Below are 22018 nucleotides of genomic sequence, written 5' to 3'. Positions count from 1 at the left end.
CACTCGTTGTGTGCTGTAGTGAAGGATCATGGGCAGCAAATGTGTAACCAACAGACAAGAAGTCCATATCAAATATATAATGAACAGGCAGGAAGTCCGTTAAACAGACAGGACGTTTCTCGAACGTAAAATCAAACCTCATTTATTTTTCCATCAACCCTTGAACTTTCTAGACCGATGATTTCAGTGGAATTTGTTTATGCAGGCAAACGCAGGACCTGTTTTGACCTTCCAAGTTCCATCAGCAGTAAGCGATCGAACTTCCCGTCTGTTCCTTATTTTCAGCTTCTTCCGCCTGTTTAAAAAACGCAATTGGAATGCATGCAGTGGCTAAACGTCTCGTGGCGCCGTACAGAAACGGTGGGCGTGTTTATTTAATCAAAAAAGGCATTCCGTCAGAGGAAGACATTGAATTCTTGGACTTGAACAGGGGCAGTGTGTCGACAGTATATATGACTGGGGGAAGGGAGTTCCAGACTCTGTGGGATACAGAAGAGAATGAGCGATCTCTCACCAAGCATAGGTTGACGAGACGTTTAGACAGAAAGCTTAGTTCGCTGGAGTAGAGAGTGTATGGAGAGGCGAAGAGTTAAGGTGATTAAGGGGGGAGAGCTTAGTCGTTGGCAAGTCCATGGGCGATATCTGTGTCGGCACATAACGTTGCCCGCATGAAGAATGCGTGATGTGGTCATAGTGCAATCTGCTTGTGATTAAAGTGACACTTTCTGGCTTGTTGTTTGTTTTACAGTCGGATTTGAAATGCATCCAAGACGCAAAGGGTGGATCCTTTTACAGAGATCACTGCCCAGTGTTGGGTAAGTGCCGGTGGTAGGCCCATCACACACCACAGTCCTGAGCCGGCATTTATAATATTAACCAAAATAATCGTGCTCCATCGCAATTTCTCTACTACGGGATGAAGGCCTCCCCAAGCCGTTGCCGTCCCTCACGGTCACGTGATTAAACTATCCGTCTGGCTCCTGCACACGAGCTGGTGTCTTCGCTCCAGCTCCTTAACAGACGTCCTGCCGGGCATTTTCTCTCCTTCGGCTGTCACGCTGTCGTTAATCTCGACCACTGACCGTAGTCCCTTCTATGGACGTGGCCTATTCAGGCCCTCTTGCTATAATATTAATATCGACCTTAATAATTGCCCAGTGAAGCTTCATTGAGTTCAAGACTCTTTTTCAGGAGGGTCTTACTACATAGGAATATTTCTACAATTCCATGAATCCGTGTTTGGTTTCATGTGCGAAGAAAGCGAAGGACCTGGAGAAATCCCACCATGCCTACTTAAGGATCGCACTCAGCTCTGCACAGATAGTTTTAGTATGCATATTGACTTAATATATTGAATCCATCTGTCAACTGATCTTTGCATTTAGACGACAACGACGATGACGGCTGTACATTGATCCGCAGGTGAGCTGAACGGGAGCCGCAATCCCGGCGGGCTGCAGATCAGCGACCTGGTGAACATCGACCTGGAGCTGGAGATTGTGCAGTCGCTGCAGCACGGCCACGGCGGCTGGACGGACGGCATGTTCGAGACGCTCTCCACCACCGGCACCGTGTGCGGCATCGACGAGGACCACGACATCGTCGTGCAGTACCCCAGCGGCAACAGGTGCTCGCCGCGCAGAGAGATTCTTCCAGGCCACCGATTTGTTGAATAGCATGGAAAGTTATCAAGCAGCTTGGCAATACCAGTTGCCTGATCTCTTTAGCTTTGCACGAAGGGTCCTACATTGGAGATGTTTGGCCAAATCCTTTTTGCGATGAGAGTTTTGCATCTGAGAATAAACCTGGAGAAATCCCGATATGCGTAACAGGGGATGACACTCTACGGATTCAAAGACTTAAGTTTCTGTTCCGTCTGCTTCGCAAACCCAGCTACTTTGGGAGTTTCCCATTAGTGTGTAACCCACCAGCTCTTGGTCCCAAATTGCTGATACACAGATAATGCCACTATGCCCAGCTCAAAGTAACCTCAGGGACTCTGCTGGCAGTGGCTAGTAAGCACCGCGTTTGGACAATGTGGCGATACTATGATATGTAGTACCATGCAAGAGCTGCGATAATCATTTAGTTCATTTTGCTAAGTTTTGTCATGTCACAATTGTCACTCGCTCGTGTTATTTTCTTTCATATTTTACTTCTTTACAAAATATTTTTGGAAATCTGAAAGCTCAATGTATAAAGTTGTCAAATAAGTAGTTATTACCCATTGCAATAGTGCTTTGAAAAATGTTTTCTTGGAGTAATTGATTGCACGATAGTCATATAACCTCATCGTTTTTGTAGCGCATCATCATAACTTTGTTGATTGCAAAGTTATGATGATGAAGAAGGTTCATGGCAGGCTCATGTGTATGTTGAGTGTACTGCACCTGAAGAAATGTTAAGTAATTCTTGTGAGTATTGGACGTACAGCGAAACGCAACAACGATGCAATACTCGTGGAAGATACGATCGCAAACTGATGGGCAACTGATATTGCGATATTTTGTCACATTGCTAAAATGTATTTCGTACATATGGTATCTCAAAATATTATATCGGGGGATCATAGTAAGCACGTCGTGTTCCTGTCGCGCAAACGTGATTATGGTATTGATGTTTATTCACGTGAAAGTGACAGATATCTTCATTTACATCAAAATTACAAAAACAATTTGCATTGCTCAATATGTCAAGGCAAGTGTTTCTGAGGTAGATGAGAAATAGGCTAAATCATTTATCAAATTGTGTTCATCTTCACTGTGTACACAAACTTCACAGCAATCAGTCGGAGAAAGACAGATTGCTCTGCGTAACTCTTGATAAGTGAATCAAACGCTTGGTCAATTGAGGTCTTTGTTTGATTAAATCACACCAAGCAGGAGAAATGGGTTCACCACTGTTCGTCGATTGGCTGGTCGCGTGTGGCGGTGTAAAATGTGGGCATTCCCACATCTTCCAAGACATTTGGTCTAAATGCCCTCTATAGAGTCTCCCTTTAGTAGAGGCTTTTCTGCCAGGAGTGGCGAAAGCATGCCTTTGCAGGGCTGTACTTACCTTTCCCAGGAGTGGGACGATTCCTTACAACTGTTAGTTTTGAGGCCTCATCTTCCCAGCGCTTAACCAACTTCTCTCTTGTGCAACCCCCTCCCACCCCTCTCTCTTATCATCCCCACGTGACCCCCCCCCCCCCCTTCTTCCTTCCTGTGCAGGTGGACCTTCAATCCAGCGGTGCTGACCAAGGCCAACTATGTGCGTGGGCCGGAGGGCGCGAGCCACGGAGCCGAGGGCGGCTCCTCGGCCTCGCAGTTCACGGTTGGCGACGTGGTGCAGATCTGCGGGGACCTGGAGCGCGTGAAGCTGCTGCAGCGCGGACACGGGGAGTGGGCGGAGGCCATGCTGCCGGTAAAGGGCCGCGCGAGGGAAGATGCCGTGACGGAGGAGTTTGGAGTTTGGGGGCGTGTGGGTGACGCGGTGGCGCCTCGTTCGCATTGCGTCCGACGTGCAGTCGTGTTGGCGGGGGGGTTCTCCTCGCACTGCGCTAATGAGCCCGCAAACCCCGGTTTGATTCCCGGCCGTGGTTATCGTGGCTGGCCAGTCACGATTCTGAACCGTCTTCTTGGTTCTTTCGGTAAAGTCACGTAGAAGGGAAATAGGAAATTAGTTTTTTTGTTATGTGATTTTTTATTCTTTTATTATTTCCCTTCTACGTGACTTTACCGAAAGAACCAAGAAGATGAATCCCTGCAGTCACGAAAGCTTTCAATCGAGATTCTGAACCGGTTCTGTCGTCTTGGGAGTACCCGGAAGAAATCAGTGCATATGCGGCGATGACACTCGTAGATCTGCGCAGACGTGTTCACGAACCCGTTTGTTGTACTGCCACCTCTTCCGGATACTTGGAGCCCAGCGTATATGGATAGATGATGGACGAGGCTGCTCAGTGTTGCTAACTCGGCGATTTCGTCGCTGGACCTCAATTACTTTTTGGGTTTCCTTATTGGCAGCGTTTTGTCAAAGTGACGAATCTAGTGACTTTCTTGGAACGAGGATATTATGCGGATTTGGAGTTGTTCCAGGAATGTATAATACTAATAATTATAACAATTAAATTTGTATCGCGCCCAAATTTCACGACAAATCCTTCGATCGTGAACAGGATCCTGTTTTTCACTTTACCGCGTGTGTGCAACTCGGTATATTGTCCGGTGACGTTTTTGACCTATTCAGAAGGTCTCTCTTTTGACACCGAGCTAATTTTTTTTGAGGTTCGTTTAGGGACATTCTGCTCGCGCTCCCCATCATCGCAAGCGGGCGGGCGGGAAGCCCGCATGTCGAGTAGGCAGAGGTCGCCGTGGTATCTTGCTCGCCTCCGGCTGCAGCGTGAGCTGCTCCGCTGAGCGGGGTCCCATGGGTGGCGCGGTTTAGAGGGGAACGGTTTCCCGCGGGTAAAGATGAGCCTGCGGTAATGCTGACGCTATGTAATTACTTAATTCGAAGTGTTCTACAGATCGCGTTTCTGCACGCAATCTCACACGCGCACGAGCGCACACACAAAGACAAAGATTCACCATGTAGCCATTAACGGACTGTTGGGACAAGTGCTCTTAGCGAACACCTTTGATGGCCAGCACGGGATGGGTAGTTTAGTGGGTAATGCTCTGAGCTATGAACTCTATCGATCATGGTTTGATTCCTGGCCTCGACGAACATTGGTGGGTGAGTGATATCTGAATCGGTGCAGCACCTCCTCTAGGTTGACTCGGCCTTAAAATAGTACTTAATGCATCGTGTCAAATCAACACTGGGGAGACTTAAGGTGGCCGTGCGTGGTGATGGCCACGCCGTGCCGGTCTTCAAAGGTGCCCACTAGCAGCACTTATCCCAACAACGTGTGTCGGCTACATGGGTGATCTTTATCTTTGTGGTTTTGTTTGTGTGTAGACCCTCGGCAAGGTTGGGCGCGTGCAGCAGATTTACCATGACAACGACCTGAAGGTGGAGGTTTGCGGCACGTCCTGGACCTACAACCCGGCTGCGGTCACCAAAGTGTCGTCCGAGCTGCCTGGCACCAGCAACCCATCTGGAGGTACGGGCCCGGCATGACCACTTACATCAGATCACATCGCCCCAATGCCCCAATAGTGACACTGGCTCCCATTCCCATCCTGGATTAATTTACAGATTGCACTCGCCTTCTTCAAGATCCTCACTCTACTCCCCTCCACGCACTTTACTACTTCTCCCCTCTCATCTCACTCTACTCCCCTCCACGCACTCTCCTGCCTCTCCCCTCTCATCTCACTCTACTCCCCTCCACGCACTCTCCTACCTCTCCCCTCTCATCCCACTATACTCCCCTCCACGCACTCTCCTACCTCTCCCCTCTCATCTCACTCTACTCCCCTCCACGCTCTCTCCTACCTCTCTCCTTTCATCTCACTCTACTCCCCTCCACGCACTCTCCTACCTCTCCCCTCTCATCTCGCTCTACTCCCCTCCATGCGCTCTCCTACCTCTCCCCTCTCATCCCACTCTACTCCCCTCCACACACTCTCCTACCTCTCCCCTTTCATCTCACTGTACTCCACTCCACGCACTCTCCTACCTCTCCCCTCTCATCCCACTCTACTCCCCTCCACACACTCTCCTACCTCTCCCCTTTCATCTCACTGTACTCCACTCCACGCAGTATCTTCCCTCTCTCATTTCACTCTACCCCTCCACATACTCTGCTCCAGTAAACCAGGCTTCAGGCAAACGCAATTAAGGGCTTTAATGTCACTTTAATGTGTTTTTTTGTCATTATTTAGGCCTGAAACTTGTGAACTCCCTGTGAGAATTTATTATTTACAATAAATGCAGATTGTATGCAAATAGAAGTTACATCTCCACGTTGGACGTTAGTCACGAGCACCGGCCGTCATCCCTTCTGGCGACGGCTCCTGCCCATCATTTTCTTGATGGTCCCCGTGGTGTTCTCAACTCGTGCGCGTTTTCCCGATCCACGTGTTCCTCTTTCTCTCTCCCGGTGCACATGCCAGCCACCCGCCTTTTCACACTTCTTTGCGTGCTCTTTCAGCTTTTTTTCAATGATTGTGTTTTTCGAGTCACACGTCGTCACAGCATGAAATATGCACTAATTGAAAACTTAATTCTTTGGGCACATTGCCAGGGACACTTTAATAACCCACTCTGTCTCATGATAATACATAATCAACACACTGGCTAGCCAGTCCATTAAAGGGGCCTTCTGAGGTTGCCTGGTGGCTGAGGGCTGAGCTGTCACCGTTGGGTCCCATGCATGAATTACATACAACGTAAACGGACAGAAAACAATCAGTCCTTACGCAAACAATTCAGTAAATCAATCGGAATCAGAATATGTATTTATGCTGGAGGAATCCGATGAGCTGTGAAGTTATTTTTCACACATGTCCGGTGGGGGCAGGTCAAAACATTACAACAAACAATACACAAAGTATAGGAGAGGTAAACGAATCGCTTAAAAACAGACAAATGAAACTCCGCTAATAAAAGTATCGAGGGCAACAGATTGGATTATCATCGACGAACCAATGCTGCATTAGATGCCTGGAATGGCAACCTCGAATTGTGGAACTTCATCTCACGCTCACTGGGTTGGGGGTGAATCGCCGTTGTGTCTGCTGCTCGTGGTTGTACCCACGCGACAGGAGCCCCACAAGCGCCTTTCGTTTACTTTGGGACGGTGAAATATGCCTTGTGCGCGTCGACGGTTGTCACCGGACGCGACAGCCGGCTTAACCTCCACGCAAAGGCCGGCGCGTGTCGCACGCTGCAACGCTGCAACGCAATGCGCGCCGCGCTCCCATCGCTGGCGTTGGCCGACACGTCGCAGGCACGGAGAATTAAACGCCACTTTTAATTAGCAAAGAAGGAACGCCGTGGCCGGGCCGGTGGATTTCACGACGATTGAAAGGTGGACCATCAATCATCGAATTGGGCCGCTCAGGCGTGGTTCGTTGCTCCAGAAAACGCTGGCCGATTCCTCTAGGTAATCAAAGTGGAGTTTAATTCATCTTGCAGACACGGGGGGGGGGGGGGGGGGGTGCATTTTTGACTCGCAAGGGCACGCGTGCCATTAGACGGGCCACCTGGCACCGGTGAGCACTCTAATGCAGTGCTTTTGCTTTTAGTAAAAATGTTTGGACGTTGCCGACAAAAACCTCCCTCGCCCCTCCTGTGTTCCCGGTGACGGGTAATTTAGTTCCTGTGTTGCGATGGTGATGCGAGCAGTTGCGCTGTAACGTTTGGTATCATTTTTCTTCGAGCTGGGGGTCATTTGTCAACGAGCAAATAGGCTTTAGTGGATCTTGTTTTCACTTAATACATTTTGCACAACTGCTTACTACACACGCAGTGTGCTCATAAATTAGCCGGTTAATGAATGGGGCTGTAAATTGGTAATTAAATAATTAAACGTGTTGTGAATGATTGTTGAAGCCATTTGCATGGACACATTTTTCTTTGAAGGTGAGACGTGTGCAACCGGCCAAGAGGCCCTTGCGGCATGTGTGCGTGTGCATGCGTGTGCATGTATGTGTGCACGCATGTGTGGGGGGGGGGGTGGGGAGCGGTGGTGTCGCGGCTAGCACATGCTGCACTAGGAATCCAGTGACCCGAGTTCGATTCTCGCTCACGACCAACACCAGTGACGATTATCTGAATCGGTCCTGAGCCTCTCCTAGGTCGACTCAGCCTCAAATGAGTACTTGGTGTGGTATATAAACAACAGTATTCAGGAGACAAAGGTGGTCACGTGGCCGGGCGTCGTATTTGCCACCCTCGTGTGCCGTGCTGGCCTTCATTGGGAATCGCCAACAACCCTTGCCCCAGCTGTTCGTTAAAAGCTACATGGGGGATCTTTGTCTGTGTGTACACGTACAATGCAGAGCGGCTGTCGCAGTTGCTCAAGAAGCTGTTTGAGACGCACGTGTCTGGAGACGTCAACGAGGAGCTGGTCAAGGCTTCGGCCAACGGCGACGTGACCAAGGTGGAGGAGATCCTGTCTCGACCCGACGCTGATGTAAGGCGCATATCGCACGCGGGACTTTCTCACTCTCTCTCTCTCTATGGGTCAGTGTGGGCAAGGGGAGTCGTCGTCCCCCCCCCCCCCCCCGGGTAGGCTCCTGTAAGCGAGGTTGCCGACGCATGGTTCAAAACCAGCGGTGACCTGAGTTCGGAAGGCTTGATGGGACACGTGTGATACGAGGTGACGGATAGCAGCATACGCGGTCAGAATCCTAATGCAAACATGTAAACGGCAATGAGTGGTGTTCACGTGCAAGCCCTTTGTCAGTCCACTGCTGGATGAGGGCCTCCGTGGGTTGTGTGGGTTATTTGACCAAACTTCACCACGTAAGTCAGTGCGGGATGGGTGAAGGCGGACAGCATTGACGTGGTTGCACAGTACGGGAGGCTCAGTGGGAAGGCTCAGTCCACAAGCCGCCCGCCCTTTGATGTGCCATCGCAAACACGTCGAGCGAGCAAGGTGTGCACTCGTCAGCTTTCTGCGTTCATATTTTAGTATTCACATAATTAACACACAGGGCATTGAGGGTAAGCGCAAAGGCAAGGATGTTCAAAGCTGCTGAATTTTTCTTCCCGCCACCGCCCCACCACCTCTGCGTCTCCTTAACTTCGTCCCCGGAAAACACCTCATTTTTGCTTGGATGTGCAATAGCTGTAAAATGGCATTCGCATTCATTATGAAGGGGGGGGCGCGCGCGCGCTTACCCATGTAGGGACGCGACCGCACGTGTACGCGCTGTCGCGGCGCGTGCCCGCCGCTGTTCGATAATCGCGCTGATCGGGAGGATACGTGCGTAGCGCTGAGAGCGCGATTTTCTGAGCGGCTGTCCTCTGCTGGCATTTTAGAAGTGACGACGGCTCCCGTAGGAATTTTTCTTATTTATATCGAAGTGCCGACTTTGTCCGAAGCGATCGGCGAGACCGACGTGTTGACTCTTCTGAGAGAAATACGTTCGCTCTCCGTCAGCTGCCGCTGGATTTTTTGTTTTGATACGGCTGAGCGCAGCCCAAAAAGGCCAAAAATGTCTTGCGGGCAGCACTAAACAGCAGTATTGAATGTGTAATAAACAATAGTTACTACGTTTCATGAATTGAGCAAGGTTATTATACGAGCTTGGGGGAAAGAGACGTTGGGAGGGAATTCCAAAGCTAAGCAGCGCTAGGGAAGAAGCAGAATGAGAAGTGAGATGACCTACAGTGTGGCGAGTGGGTTAGTGGGGTGAGCGTGTGAATGGGTGGGTGCGTCACTGAGTGTGCTGTTGCGATCTGCAGTGCGGTGGCTGAACAGTGTGGTGGATGAAACGAAACGGTCAGTGTCTGATAGACTCGAGTCCTCAACGTGGGAGGAGGAATCGCTGAGAAGTTCACGAGAACAGTCACCATGGTTATAGCGATAAAAGAGTGCTAAGGAGGAGTGGTGAGAGTCGCTTGGCTTGGAGAAAGCTTGAGAGAAGTGCTCAATACCTGGCCTCATTTAGAAACACCCCGCCGAAATTGTAATTGATCGCAAATCCGACGTGTGGAATACGAACAATGCGCCGGCTTTCAAACACATTTCACCTTCCGACAACGAGGGTGGGAATGTAGAATGCGTCGTCTATTTTTTACTGTGATTTAAAGTTATTGGTTTACTTGCTAACGTGTTCGTGGTCACTGGAGCACTCGGTTACAGTTCCTTGACTAGTGAGGAGCGGATACACTTGAAACTGCTTTATTTTTTTCCAAGCACGATTAATCCACAACTGGGTAATCTCCCACGGATTTCCGAGCGTTGACTTCATTTCGATAGCGGCTTAGAGCTCCACATTTTCCCTTTGCCATCGGGTCCTTCTTGGGCACATAGCAAGAGTCGGTAAAGTGCAATTTATTTTTAGTCGTTTGTTCATCCACTGCTGGATGGAGGTCTCCTGATGCCGTGTCAGCCTTTTGGGGGGGGGGGGGGGGCCGATTTGACCGTACTTCACCACTACGCTGGTCAGCGCAGATTGATGAAAAGGGGCACCTCAGGACCTCAGAGCCCCCATGCTCATTTTTCCATGGAGAGACAGTTTGATAAAAATTTTCCTATTTTATTCATCGTATATATAATTTACTGAAGAGGATTTATTCACGGTTCACTGATTTGTTTATCCGGCAAGTCCTGTGGCCGAATTCGCCACCGTTGCTGAAATAACCAGCAGAGGGCACACGGACCCCTCTGATTCCTTGAGGGTTTCTGCACTCAACAGCAAAAACTGCTTCTACAAAAAAATTAAGCGTGATTATGATCATCCGTATTGCGTTTTGGGTCGGGCCACGTGGTAGTTTTACGCCAACATTTTTTCAGCCTCGCTCCATTCCCGCGTCAATTTCCTGATGAATCTCAACTGCAGTTTTGACTGAAACGTAATCGTATGTTGACGCTAAATACACAGTCGCGAAAAGTCTGAAAACGCCGGTGAGGAGGAACTCTTATCGGTCAGAATTTAATCGATACATTGACACGTATAAATAATATCTTTGTAAACGTGACAGTCTTGTCGGGTCGTGGACAGTGGCCTGCGCAACATACTTCCAGTTGGGGGTGACGAATGTTGTGCATAATCTTGAGTGAGTAATTTGCGGTGTAAATTTAGAATTTAACAAATTTGGACTTTGACGCCACGGCACATCGGCCTACTCTCTTCAATGACATAATGGGATCTATAACGTTAACCGTGAAGCAGACAGAGCGTGTATTGTTACAGTTATTGCACCGTGCAATATTATTCGGTGCGTCTGTTGGATTTCGAACCGTGAACCTCTGCAACGAGCAGCTAAGAACGCGGCGACCAGCGATTGATTCCTGGCCACGGCTACAATCAGTTCTTTCTGATATTCGAACCTGTTCTAGATCAATTCAGCCTTAAACGAGTAGCTGGTAGAATGTGTCAATATCAGCGTTGTGGAGACAAAGGTGGCTGGACGTGGTGCTGTATACACTTTTCTACCTCGTGGGGCGTGCTGTCCTTAGTAGGTGCTTACTAACAACTCCTTGCCCAAGAGTCTGTAAGAGGCTACAGGGGGAATCTGTGGGTTGTGAAGGTGGAAGGGTTCTCATTAGGCATGGAACTATGCATTCGCTCATCCATTTCTGCTTAGTTTGTTGTCCTTCCCCGCACCTCCGATTATCACGGTTGGCAACGTACAGTGCGAAAGAAGTTCAATGTACGTACATTTGTTGGTGATGCGCGCATGGGTCCATGCATTTAAGAATCTGCTGTCCGCAATTTGTGGAAATTATTCTCCAACGATCCGTTTACGTTGCACAATGGAGCAAGCAAAATTTACAAACGAGACGGCAAACGACACCAAAAAAATTACCGATTCTTGCATCTGATCGCGACCTTGAATCGTGGTAACGAATCGAATCGCTTGTGAGGTTGGTGGGGGGGTGTGAATGATGGCATGCCTGGCTCTCACGCTTGCTTGCGGAGGTTAGGGGCGGGGCACTGGCTGGCAGGGCTGCGTGGCGATGGGGGTGGTGCGGGCGGGGGTGGGTGGGTGGGCGGTGGATGGGTGGTGGCAGCGGCGCCGCACGGGGGCCGCGTGTCCTCATGGCCATGCCGATGATTTCCCAGGGGCCCGCGGGGGACTCTGTATTTAACACACTGTCACGGCGCTACGGGGACGGAGGAATTGGGGAGGAGGAGGAGGGGCGGCGAGAGACTAGGAGGGAATATATCCACTTATATATTGCACACAAAAACCACACGGAAAGCAAAAGGAAAGTGAAAAAACTTTACAAGCTTTAGGTTTCCCTAAACCTTTCAGAAAAGCCATTTGTTTTGACGGTTAAATGAATAAGGACAGCAAATCCTCAACGCCCAACTCGCGGGCCACAGCCGGCAGATTAGGTCATTGCAAGGTGGCCTTGCGCCTGTGTTTTTTTTTCTCCCATTTTTATTTTTCCCCCTCTACCCCCCCCCCCTCGTGTTCCGCGTCTCGTGGGCCATGGGCAAAGATTGACGTCCGCGCCCCTCGGCAGCTTCGTGCTGAAAAGAAAACGCTCTTCCATGCTGACCCAGCGCACCTCCGCCCCTCCCCCCCACTGGTCGATCGTCTGCAAATTCGCAAATTCTCATCTTTACTTAAACTTATCAGGGGGTGGGAAAACTCCCACCCCGCCGCAACCCGTCCCCTCCCCCGACTTCATTGAATATGACCCGCAGCTACACGTGACCGAGTGCTTCGAAAACAGCCGGCAAACGATATTCATCCGTCAATGCGAGCGTCTTAGCCGCGCTAATCGGATGCAGGAAGGGGATAGTTTTTACCTGGTAGCCACTCGGCGTTTCAAATTTCAGCGCGCCCATTCACGTCTGTCTCCGCAGGGAGGGGCTATTGCAGTGATAGCAATGACCGAGATGTCCTAAATACATGGATATATTTGGCCCTGGGTGAGAAAAAAGGTTTCCCTACCAATCGCAGTCGCATACGGAGCGGAGCTCCTGTCTGCTCAAGAAAGAGTGGGGGCAGCCCTCTGTTGAAGGCCAGGTGCTGGTGCTGGCAGCCCAGCGAGAGAACCAACACCTACTGTTGACCTCCAATTAAGTGGTGCTCGATTTATCTGATGGATGATGATGATGATGTTCAGCCGAGTCAACGCCTTCCCAGCATTTTAACTAGCAACTCGGGTTGTGTAGTTCTAACGATGCATCGATTGATTACCATCCGTTCTTGAGCTCGCGATACATGCTTCGCGTGTATAGGAATGAACGGTTCGTATTCGTTGTTTATTAACGGGTGCCCTTGACCCCCTCCAGCCACTTGAGGTGGCTGCTTTCACAGCAGCGCAAAAGAATAGAATCGACTCTTGCATACACACATCGCGTGCCTAGGTCCGTGACAAGTCGTCAAATCACAAGCGGTTGGGGGGGGGGAAGTTGTTGTAACCCAACTGGCATCCGCTCCGATTGCGAGTCAAGCTCTCCGAGCTCGTCCCCCGTGTCTAACGCCGCATTTCATCGAACCGCGGAAAAACTGGACGTGCGTGGTACTACGCGCTCATCCCCCCCGACGCCCCGGGTTTCTTGTGTTGAGACAATTTGAGCCGGCTGCCAATTTGGGCACGAGCCCGAATCCTCCCGGACGATGATGCTTCTCGGGCTGGCCAGGTTTCCAGCGTCAGAATTCAGGCCGAGTAGAAAATATGTCAGTCAGTCAACTTTTTCATCGGTAGGCGGTGGGAATGTTTAATTTTCACAGTCAGGGTCGTGACCTGGGCCGACTGACGGCGATACTTTGAGTAACTCGGGAAAATGAAGATGCCACCTTTTTTTTTTATAACAAAACCCGACTTATCCATCATGATGCCAAGTTGTGGGAGAAGTCCGGCCGACTCGGCGCAGCTCCGGGGCACCGGCTATCCGTCGAGAGGGTTCGGAGTGCGAGCGACGCGGGAGACGGATCCGCAGCCGTAGCGGGTAACGCGCGCGCGGTGAGCGCAGGTGCCCGCAATCGATTGCGTTGAAACAACGCGAGCAGAGGGGGCCCCCACAGTGTTCCGCGGGGGTTAAAGGAAATAAATAAACAGATCACAGGAGGTGGGGGGGGGGCAAGGCTTATGTTGCCAGCGCAGGTGCCAATACGCTGATCTCGTTTGATGAATGAGCGCCGCCGGTACGTAACGTGTCATTGGAAAGGTTACTTGCTTGGGGCACGGGTGGGGGGGGTTCCGAGGTTGGTCGGACCGTGTTGCTAAATCGCTGCATGGCACGCAGCGGAGCGAAGCTACGGAGGAGAAAGGGGAGTTTGCGCGCTGCTCCGTTGAGTCCCCGTACCAGAAGGGATGGAGCTTGGCCTCCCAGCTGAAACTGCCGAGCGGCAGGGGCGAGGGCACGTGTGTTACCGCCCCCAACAAAAGGGGTGATCTGAAAGGGAATTTTTTTAAATGATTATTTTGGGCCAAGCAGCCTTCATTTATCGATATTGTAAACCACCCCCCTCCCCCCCAAAAAGAACACTCCTCCCAAATATTTTTGAACGTGTATCACTGCCGCCTGGGTTTTTTGCAAAGTATATTTAATTGCAATTTTTGTTCCGGGTGTTCACACGTACACCCTGATGAAGCGATTAGAAACGGCGCAATATAAAATATGTCTGTGGCGACAGACTCTTGAAAGCGTTCCAGCGGGGCTGAGGTCAGAGCTGAAAATTCCATACGCGGACGTGAAATACTGCTCGACTCGGCACGCGACAGATTTGCCTCTTGGCCACCGTAAACATCTGATAGTGGCGACAGTAACTTGCGAGCCTCTCAAACTTGTGCAGATTTTGCAGAATTTTTTTTTTGCATTTTTTCTTTTTACTACTTCCCTCCGCCTCCCCCAAGTCACCCGTGTTTTTTTACTTATTTATAGCACGTTTCACCTGGAGGGTTTATATATATAAAAAAAAGATCAATAGATGCATCGTCCATCTTTTTTCAGGTGACTGACCAGGCGGGAGGTTTTGGGGCTCCGCGGGTTGTGTTCTGACCGACGGCGCGTCGTCGTGTTGCGTGTCCCCCTTTTGCGTCTAACAGCAGGCCAACGGGCAGTTTGCGGGGCACACGGCGCTGCAGGCAGCCAGCCAGAACGGGCACGTGGACATCATCAAGGCTCTGCTCAAGTACAAGGTGGACCTGGAGGCCGAGGTGAGATCCGTGGGAACGTCGTGCCGCCCCTGCCTCACCGCACCTCGTCCTGCGTCACCGCACCTCACCCTGCCTCACCTCGCCCTACCGCACCGCACACCCTTCCTCACCGCACCTTACCTGACCCTGCTTCACCGCACCTCGCTGAGAACTAAAGGAGATCGGTGTTGGACAGAAGGAGACCCGGGGCACGTCCCCTCCGTTGGCCGGCACTCCGTCGTTAGTCTCGATCGCCGGCCATGCTGATGATGCTCGTAGGCTACCGGGAAGACAAAACTCCCCAAACGACATGCCAAGTGTAATCGGTTATCCGAATCGAATCTCAACTTCGACTCTAAATCCTGGCAATGAATCGAATCGTTACGGGGGGGTGGGTGGGATACCGTAACACGCCCACCACGACGCCCCCACGGGGCTGCGTAACGGACACCGACATCAAATCGCGGTCCCCTCCATCGCCGACCGAGACTCGCGCCGGCGGCTGGGGCGAGCGATAATCCCGTCGAGCGAAGCAATATACCGTCCCCGGATTCCTCCTCCCCCCCCCCCCCTCTCCGATTTTGTGTTCATTAATCAGTCCGTTTATCGGAGGCTGCGTGAGAGTCCCATTGATATTGCTGCAATATCTCTATTGCAAGGGAGCCCTGTTTGCGAGGAAATGCACGGACGGAACAATATGAAAGGACACGGGGCAGGCATGCAGCACCGCTGCCTTTGGGGCTCTACGCGGTCTTGCGGCAATTATTTTTTTCCGGCAGATCTGATGCCCTGATGGGAAAGCCACTGGCCCTGCGACATTGCGTCAATTCCTGGATCAAAACTCGGTTCCGCATTGCCCCGTTTTCCCGTTTGCTTCATTGATGTTTCTTAGTAACCTAATTTATTTTGCCGTGTTGGTGACCCGGGTCATTTTCTTGGCAATGAGACATTCGTCGTTCCTTGACTTCTCACCTCGGTAAACAGAATTATCTTGATATTATTCACACGTGGCATCGCGAGCGTGAGAATCTTATTATTTACGATTTATTCCAAAATATAAGCGCGCAACGGACGCTATTTTGGTGTAATGGTGAGCAGTATAAATGGGTACATGACAGTTAGTTGAACAGCAGGTCGTGTTTAGTGGGGTAAAGTATGGGTAATCTTACCTTATTTTGATAACGATTGGCTAGCGTGGAAAAGTAGACCAAAATACCCTCTGGAGGGGAGCCAGGAGTGACGTGAGCAAGCGATTGCTGAGCTGCACCTTTATACACAAAGAGTACATGTAGGGTAACTGAGCGAGGAAAAAACGTACAAACAAAACAGACCGAAAATCCAAAACCTTACAAACAAACCAGATGATTCACAATGAGATGTTAAATGATATATTTGACCGCGAATTCTTGACAAGTCATCGAAATCGCCTGGTCGACTGATCGCCGCTTACCCAGCGGGCCACACGTTCTGCACTTAGTCCTTGGTCGCCCGCTCCACTCCTCGCTTCGTTCCCTCTGCAATCGCCGTTCGGTCGGCTGCGCACGCATCCGTCCAACAAAAGCGCTCGCCAAATCCCGAGCATGCGGCTGCATTGCAGCTGCCTGGTGTCCACGCACTTATACACACACGATTAGCCAGCGCGAATTAATCGCACTTCCCGTCGCCTCCGATTAGCTCGGCGGCCGTCATTCATTTGCCGAGGTCGCACCGAGGAGGAGCCTGAAATGAGTTGAAGGTAGCGGGAACCTTCAGCCGCTGAAACCCGCTTGCTTACGATGGTGCCCGGCCCCGCCGGTTTTCACCGCCGGCTCTCACCACAGGCCCTCACCGCCGTCGCTGTGGGGCTGTGTGAACGCCGCACGCCGCGCGCCGCTAAGGAGCGGTGTCAAATGATTTCGCCTACACGCCAGCGATTCTTACGTGAAGTGCCATGGGCCGTTAAACGCCTTCCCCGTGGACATCGCACGGCCGTGAGTGGAATGCTCGTGCAGTTTAGATTCCTTTTTTTTCATAAAATATTTTTTAGTTTGATTTTGCTCACGCCTGCTCCGTCTCTTGCTTAACGTCGTTGGGTGACAGCTGATGCCACGTTGGCGGTGGGGTTCTCCAGGCTCCCGGAGAGCATCTGAGCCCAGAGGCGGTCATCCCTGGACAGGGAGTAATGATAAAACACACGCACGAGCGGAGCATTAGAGACGGATGGATGGAAAAGTCTGACAGACAAACAGGCAAACAGTCAGGCTGACAGTTTGGCCGGTTGACTGATGCACAGACTGGAAAGACAGACAAACAGACTGAAAGAGAGGTAGACAGGTTGATAGAAAGACAGATGCAATGATTGAATGACAGGAAATAGTCAGACAGAATTTCGAACCAGAGCCCTGGAAGGATCTTCCTCAGTGCTTGTGAAAATACACGCTCCTCGTGTATCTAACATTGTGTCTGATGAGCTCGACGTAGAACATTTGCGAGTTGACGTTTCGTTACAATTTCTCCTGTCACCTACACGATGATGTCAATGTGTTGCATTGTGCCTCATGCGTGTAATATTTAAGTAATGTTCTTTTTTTTAGAATAACAACGTTTGTCAATCCACTGCCCGATGAAGGTCTACCTTTGTCGTGTCCGCCATGGGGGTTGTTTTGACCATACTTCACCACGCGGGTCAGCACGGGTTGACAAAGTGGACCGGTTGAGATGTTATCCAACACTAAAGTTAGCTGTGGTCGGGGATCAACTCGCGTCACGGGCTTCCGAGCGCCGTACGCCAACCACTGCACCACAGCTCCCACTTAGCAGCTTAGTAGTCTGTGTAATTAAAGTCATTAAAGGGTTGTAATTGGGATTTTGTGTAATGTAGCAGCGTGGTTCGTTTTTGCAGATCTCCGTGGTTCACGAGCACACGACAGACACTGCCGTCTGCTGACTTGATAACAGCGCGTATCATTCATATGGAACTCTATTAAAGCGCTGTCGGTTCGATGTTAGCATTACACCACAAGTTCTCATAATAATGACTCTAGGCAGCTGGACTCTACATTACCCTGATGTGTGTTTTCGTCATTATTAAGCGCGAGGGAGCCATCGCCCGCCTCGGAGCGCGTTAAATTCTGAATGGCGCTGTCGGAGCACCGTGTCTCCCCTCCCCTCCCCTGCCACCGTTCCCCGCCCCCATCTCCTTCACGGGAGAAAATCGCTGATGGAGAAGAAGAAGAAGGAGAGAGGGGGACGAGGCGCTAAATTTGCCCTTGCGAAGGCGTCAGAAGCCCGGGACGCCGGTCGCCCGCTAACCCCGCTGTGCGACGCGGCTCGGGGAGGACGGCTCCCCGTGACACCGCTGTGGCCATTATGCTAATGATCTGCTATTACAGCCGTATTAAGGCACGCGGCCTCTCAACGTCAGCAAATTATGCCGGGAATTACGGGGAAGGCCCGGCCGCCCGATCCGGCCGCCCGCCCCGGCGCCCTGATTAACGTGAGTGATGGGATTACCCGCACGGACGGGAGCGGAGTTTGGCTAACGAACAATGAAGGTTCCGCATTTCGGGGGGAAGCTGATTTCTCATGGGGCGCACCGTGATGTACGACTCGGAGCCGGCCCCACCGCCGCACGTGCGTGAGCGCGCGCTTGCTTGCCTGTGGGCCGTATTTAATTAACGTTGGCGGCCGTTAAAAATGAAATCCAACCTCCTCCTCGTTCACAGTCGTTGGGATTCTGTGAATGACCGCGCCGGGGCGAGTTTTTTTTTTTAAGGCGGCTACTTATTGCCGTGCCTGGGAATCGTCGTGTGCGTGCGTCTGTCCGTCTGTCCCATCAGTAAGTCCATCTGAGGAAACTTTCTATGTCATTGAATTGCCACACGACTTGGCACACGCGGCTTAGCAATTCAAGTGCCCCCAGATCGATTTCGTTTTTGGGTGAGAATGCTAACATGATAATTATTATTACAATAAAAAAAATAAAGCATGGCGCACGGAGAGCAGGAAGAACCAACAAAATAAACCACGAGAGATTAAAAAGTTCTGCCGGCTATTTTGACACCCAGCTTTGCGTTATGGCGGAAAACCTCCGAAAAAGCATGGTTGGCTACGTATGGTGAAAAAAAGTTCAACATACATACGTGTTCACAACCAAAGGTCAAAAGATCATCACGGCTTATGTCGTTGATGGCATCAGTGACTCAAGTCCACCTAATGGAGTTGTTATTATTATGATCACTCGCCAGGCAGTGTAAACCCGTCATCGTGTTTCAGAATGACCCATGGGAAGTGGATATCACAGAGCTACATCTTAAGATCCCGAATTCCTTGTCACGTTTAGTAATATTTGTCACGTGAACAGTCAAACCAACATGTTACATTTTCACAGCAGAAATTTTTGGCAAATTAAGTCTTGAACCAAATTTTATTTGGTGGCTTTTTCACGTGCGATCAAGGTGACCCGCCACACTTCAGAACTCTGTTTAATCGCGGGCTTATAAAACCTGGACTTGAACCCAAGTTCCTAGCAGTGCCGGCGGCTTCAGACCTCTTTGAGATGGCGGAGTTCTTATTTTTTTTTTTTAACGCCACCGGCGCTTCACGTGCGCGCCGCCGGTTTACGTCACCTGACCGCGGATTTGCGCCTCTCTCGTCCGCGGCTCCCCTCTCCTGGCGCGGGCAGGATAAAGACGGGGACCGCGCCGTCCACCACGCGGCCTTCGGGGACGAGGGCGCCGTCATGGAGGCGCTGCAGCGCGGCGGCGCCGACCTCAACGCTCGCAACAAGCGGCGTCAGACACCGCTGCACATCGCCGTCAACAAGGGCCACCTGCAGGTGGTGAAGACACTGCTCGACCTCGACAGCCACCCCAGCCTGCAGGTGAGGCCCCGCTGCTCACCCCCCCATATTCTTTACGGTGGCGAATATGTTGACTGCCTCGCCTGTTGTGCAGGAGGTCATGGGTTCGATCCAGACCCTGACGCCTGCTGTACATTTGGAGTTTGCGCATCTCTCCCTCTCTCCTCGTGTTCCCGTGGCTTTTTCTCCAGGTCCTCGGGTTTTACCCTCCACTTTTAGAAACGCGCGGTTTAGAGTATTCAGATGCTCTACATTTCCACGTGGTATGGCCACTTCGTTGAGCTGTGATTTGTGGCCAGGTCACTTCTGCAAAAGAGCTATATAGCTCAGTGGGCCTTACATGGTAAATTAAAGATAGTTTATCGTTAAAAATAGTTTATGGTTCTCATCCCCGCTGACTTGCCCGCTCGCCAATTTATCTGTTCTCCGACTCGTTCGCCCGCTCGCCCACTTCTCTGCCACTTCACCGAATCTCCCGTTTGTTCATCCTCTGCTTGTTTACCTGCTTTATTTACGTGCTGTGTCATCCGCTTACCCCCTTATTTGCCCACTTGCTGGTTCATTCATTGCTTTCTCTTTTACCCGGTCACCCAGTTTATTCGCCTCCTCGCTGATTTGTCTTCCTGCTCATCGTTGGGCTTGTTCTCCTGCTGCCTCACTTGCTGCTCACTTGCCCACTCGCCCACTCGCTCATCCAATCACCCAGCGTGGCCATGCTTGTTTTGTACATGGCAGATTTCTTGTTTGCTACGACGCTCACCAGCGATCCAGCGCTTAGGAGGCGAGGGATCCTGGATCTCGCAGATTTGTGAAACTCCCCAACCGTTTGGGCTGCTAGGTGGCAGTAACAGTGATTGCGGTTTGTGAACCTGTCTGTGCGGACGTTTGTGTAATTATCTCTTAGTATTCTTGCGCTTTCGTTGGATACCTGGTTGCAATTCCACATCACAGAGGAAATCGCCAAACATCCATTCCACAGTAAGGTTTTCTCTGGATAAATAAATGTTTCTATACAGGTCCCACCAGCCACAGTAAAAACTCTAATACTAATGCTCACAATGCCCTTTAATTAACCAGGTAAGCCTCGCAGAGTCTCAACAATCGAAGCCCAACACTGACAACATCTGGCATTCCCAGGAAATCTCTGTAAGCACGAGCCAAGCAAAACCCTGCCTAGCTTCTGACGTGCCGAATCGGGTGGCCGTAAGCAAACTGTGACCTCTCCTGCGGGATGGCCGGTCGCGGTGGCGGCGGTGGCTCTGATGGAGTGTACGGCCGCTCGCTCTCACTTCCACTGTGGTGAGAAGCTAGCCACCTCGAGCCCATGCGGTTGTCCTGCGTGATTTGTGGTGCATGAGAGCGCTCGGGAGAAGAGTGGCGGTGTTCGTTTCGCGGGGGGCGATCCGTTAAATTGGCCGTGAGTGGCGTGAACAACAGCCGTTGGCTGATGTCGTGGCCGTGAAGTCCCGATAGGTCGGAGCGTTTACTTTGACGTTCCCCAACGCAGAACGACGGATTCGCGGTGTCCATTTCGTCGCGGTTGGTGCAAGCAGATCTTGCATGCTGGAAATTCTGCAGTTGCGATAATTATCATCGCCCGACGCGGGTCGTCGTCGTCCGTCCGCCCGTTCGGGATTGATAGCAGAGGTGCAACGATTCACGGCCCTTGCACTACGATTCAGAAATTGACTGTTTTCTAATTGGTATGCTTCATGTAGCAACCTCTTAATCAGCTGCAGGGATCACGTAAACCCATTGCATACAACTAGGGATCGTAATAAATAATCTGATTCCTACAGGCCTGATTTTACACATGAGTTTAATAATCCATAATAATGCATGATTTGATGCGTCATTGTTACACTCTGAAACAATGACCGCTTTGCAGGAAGTTGACACGTTTCATCCTCGCCATGGGAATGTGGAATTCCACCACTGTTTCAGAGCCAGCGCTTGAGACAAAGTGCCCTTACTGCTGCTCGTCGGAGCGGGATTGGCTCAAACTCTGACGTGAACACTTTTTTTCCGCTAAATCTCACTGCGGGAGAATAAACGCCGCCGTCATCCCCCGCGGCTCCCGCTGCTGGCGATGTCGTGCCGCGTCTTGTCTCGACGCAGCCAACGGGGCAGGGACGAGGGGAGGGGGGGGATGTAGGGAATGGGGCCTTCTGGAGCGACCGGCTCAGCACGCCGGCTTTATTTTTCACGTCGAGCTCAACGGTCTGAACTGCGCCTTGATCAGGGGCAAATTGGAGCCAGGGGCCTGCGAATTTGGGCCATTCACAAACCCTCCAGGGCTGCTTGAGTGGCATTGCCCGCCCCCCCTCCCGCCAGCCACGAGGTTGAACCCCCCTCGCCCGCTCCCATCGCCCCGACAACCCTCGTTTGCAGCTGGAGCGCTGCACGGGGCTAGCCTGGCGTGCCACCCTGCTGCTAAAGCAGGATTATGGATCGCACGCAATATGCTAAAT

General features: G+C 51.2%; 1 protein-coding gene across 2 annotated transcripts in view; it reads left to right on the top strand.

Annotated features, from left to right (window-relative positions):
- The window catches only part of MIB1 (MIB E3 ubiquitin protein ligase 1), a 74190-nt gene that overhangs the window by 12331 nt on the left and 39841 nt on the right, over positions 1-22018 (top strand). For both annotated transcript variants that reach the window (XM_078593754.1, XM_078593753.1), the window contains exons 5-11: positions 749-815; positions 1423-1627; positions 3213-3405; positions 4945-5089; positions 7935-8068; positions 14618-14728; positions 19371-19568. In XM_078593754.1, the coding sequence (XP_078449880.1) occupies positions 749-815; positions 1423-1627; positions 3213-3405; positions 4945-5089; positions 7935-8068; positions 14618-14728; positions 19371-19568 (1053 nt within the window). The remainder of the gene's footprint in view (positions 1-748; positions 816-1422; positions 1628-3212; positions 3406-4944; positions 5090-7934; positions 8069-14617; positions 14729-19370; positions 19569-22018) is intronic.

This window comes from Lampetra planeri, chromosome 4 (genome assembly GCF_965212315.1).
Source record: "Lampetra planeri chromosome 4, kcLamPlan1.2.h2, whole genome shotgun sequence".
Classification (NCBI taxonomy): domain Eukaryota; kingdom Metazoa; phylum Chordata; class Hyperoartia; order Petromyzontiformes; family Petromyzontidae; genus Lampetra; species Lampetra planeri.
The sequence above is the reverse complement of the archived record's forward strand: the minus strand, read 5'-3'. Positions and strand labels throughout refer to the sequence as shown.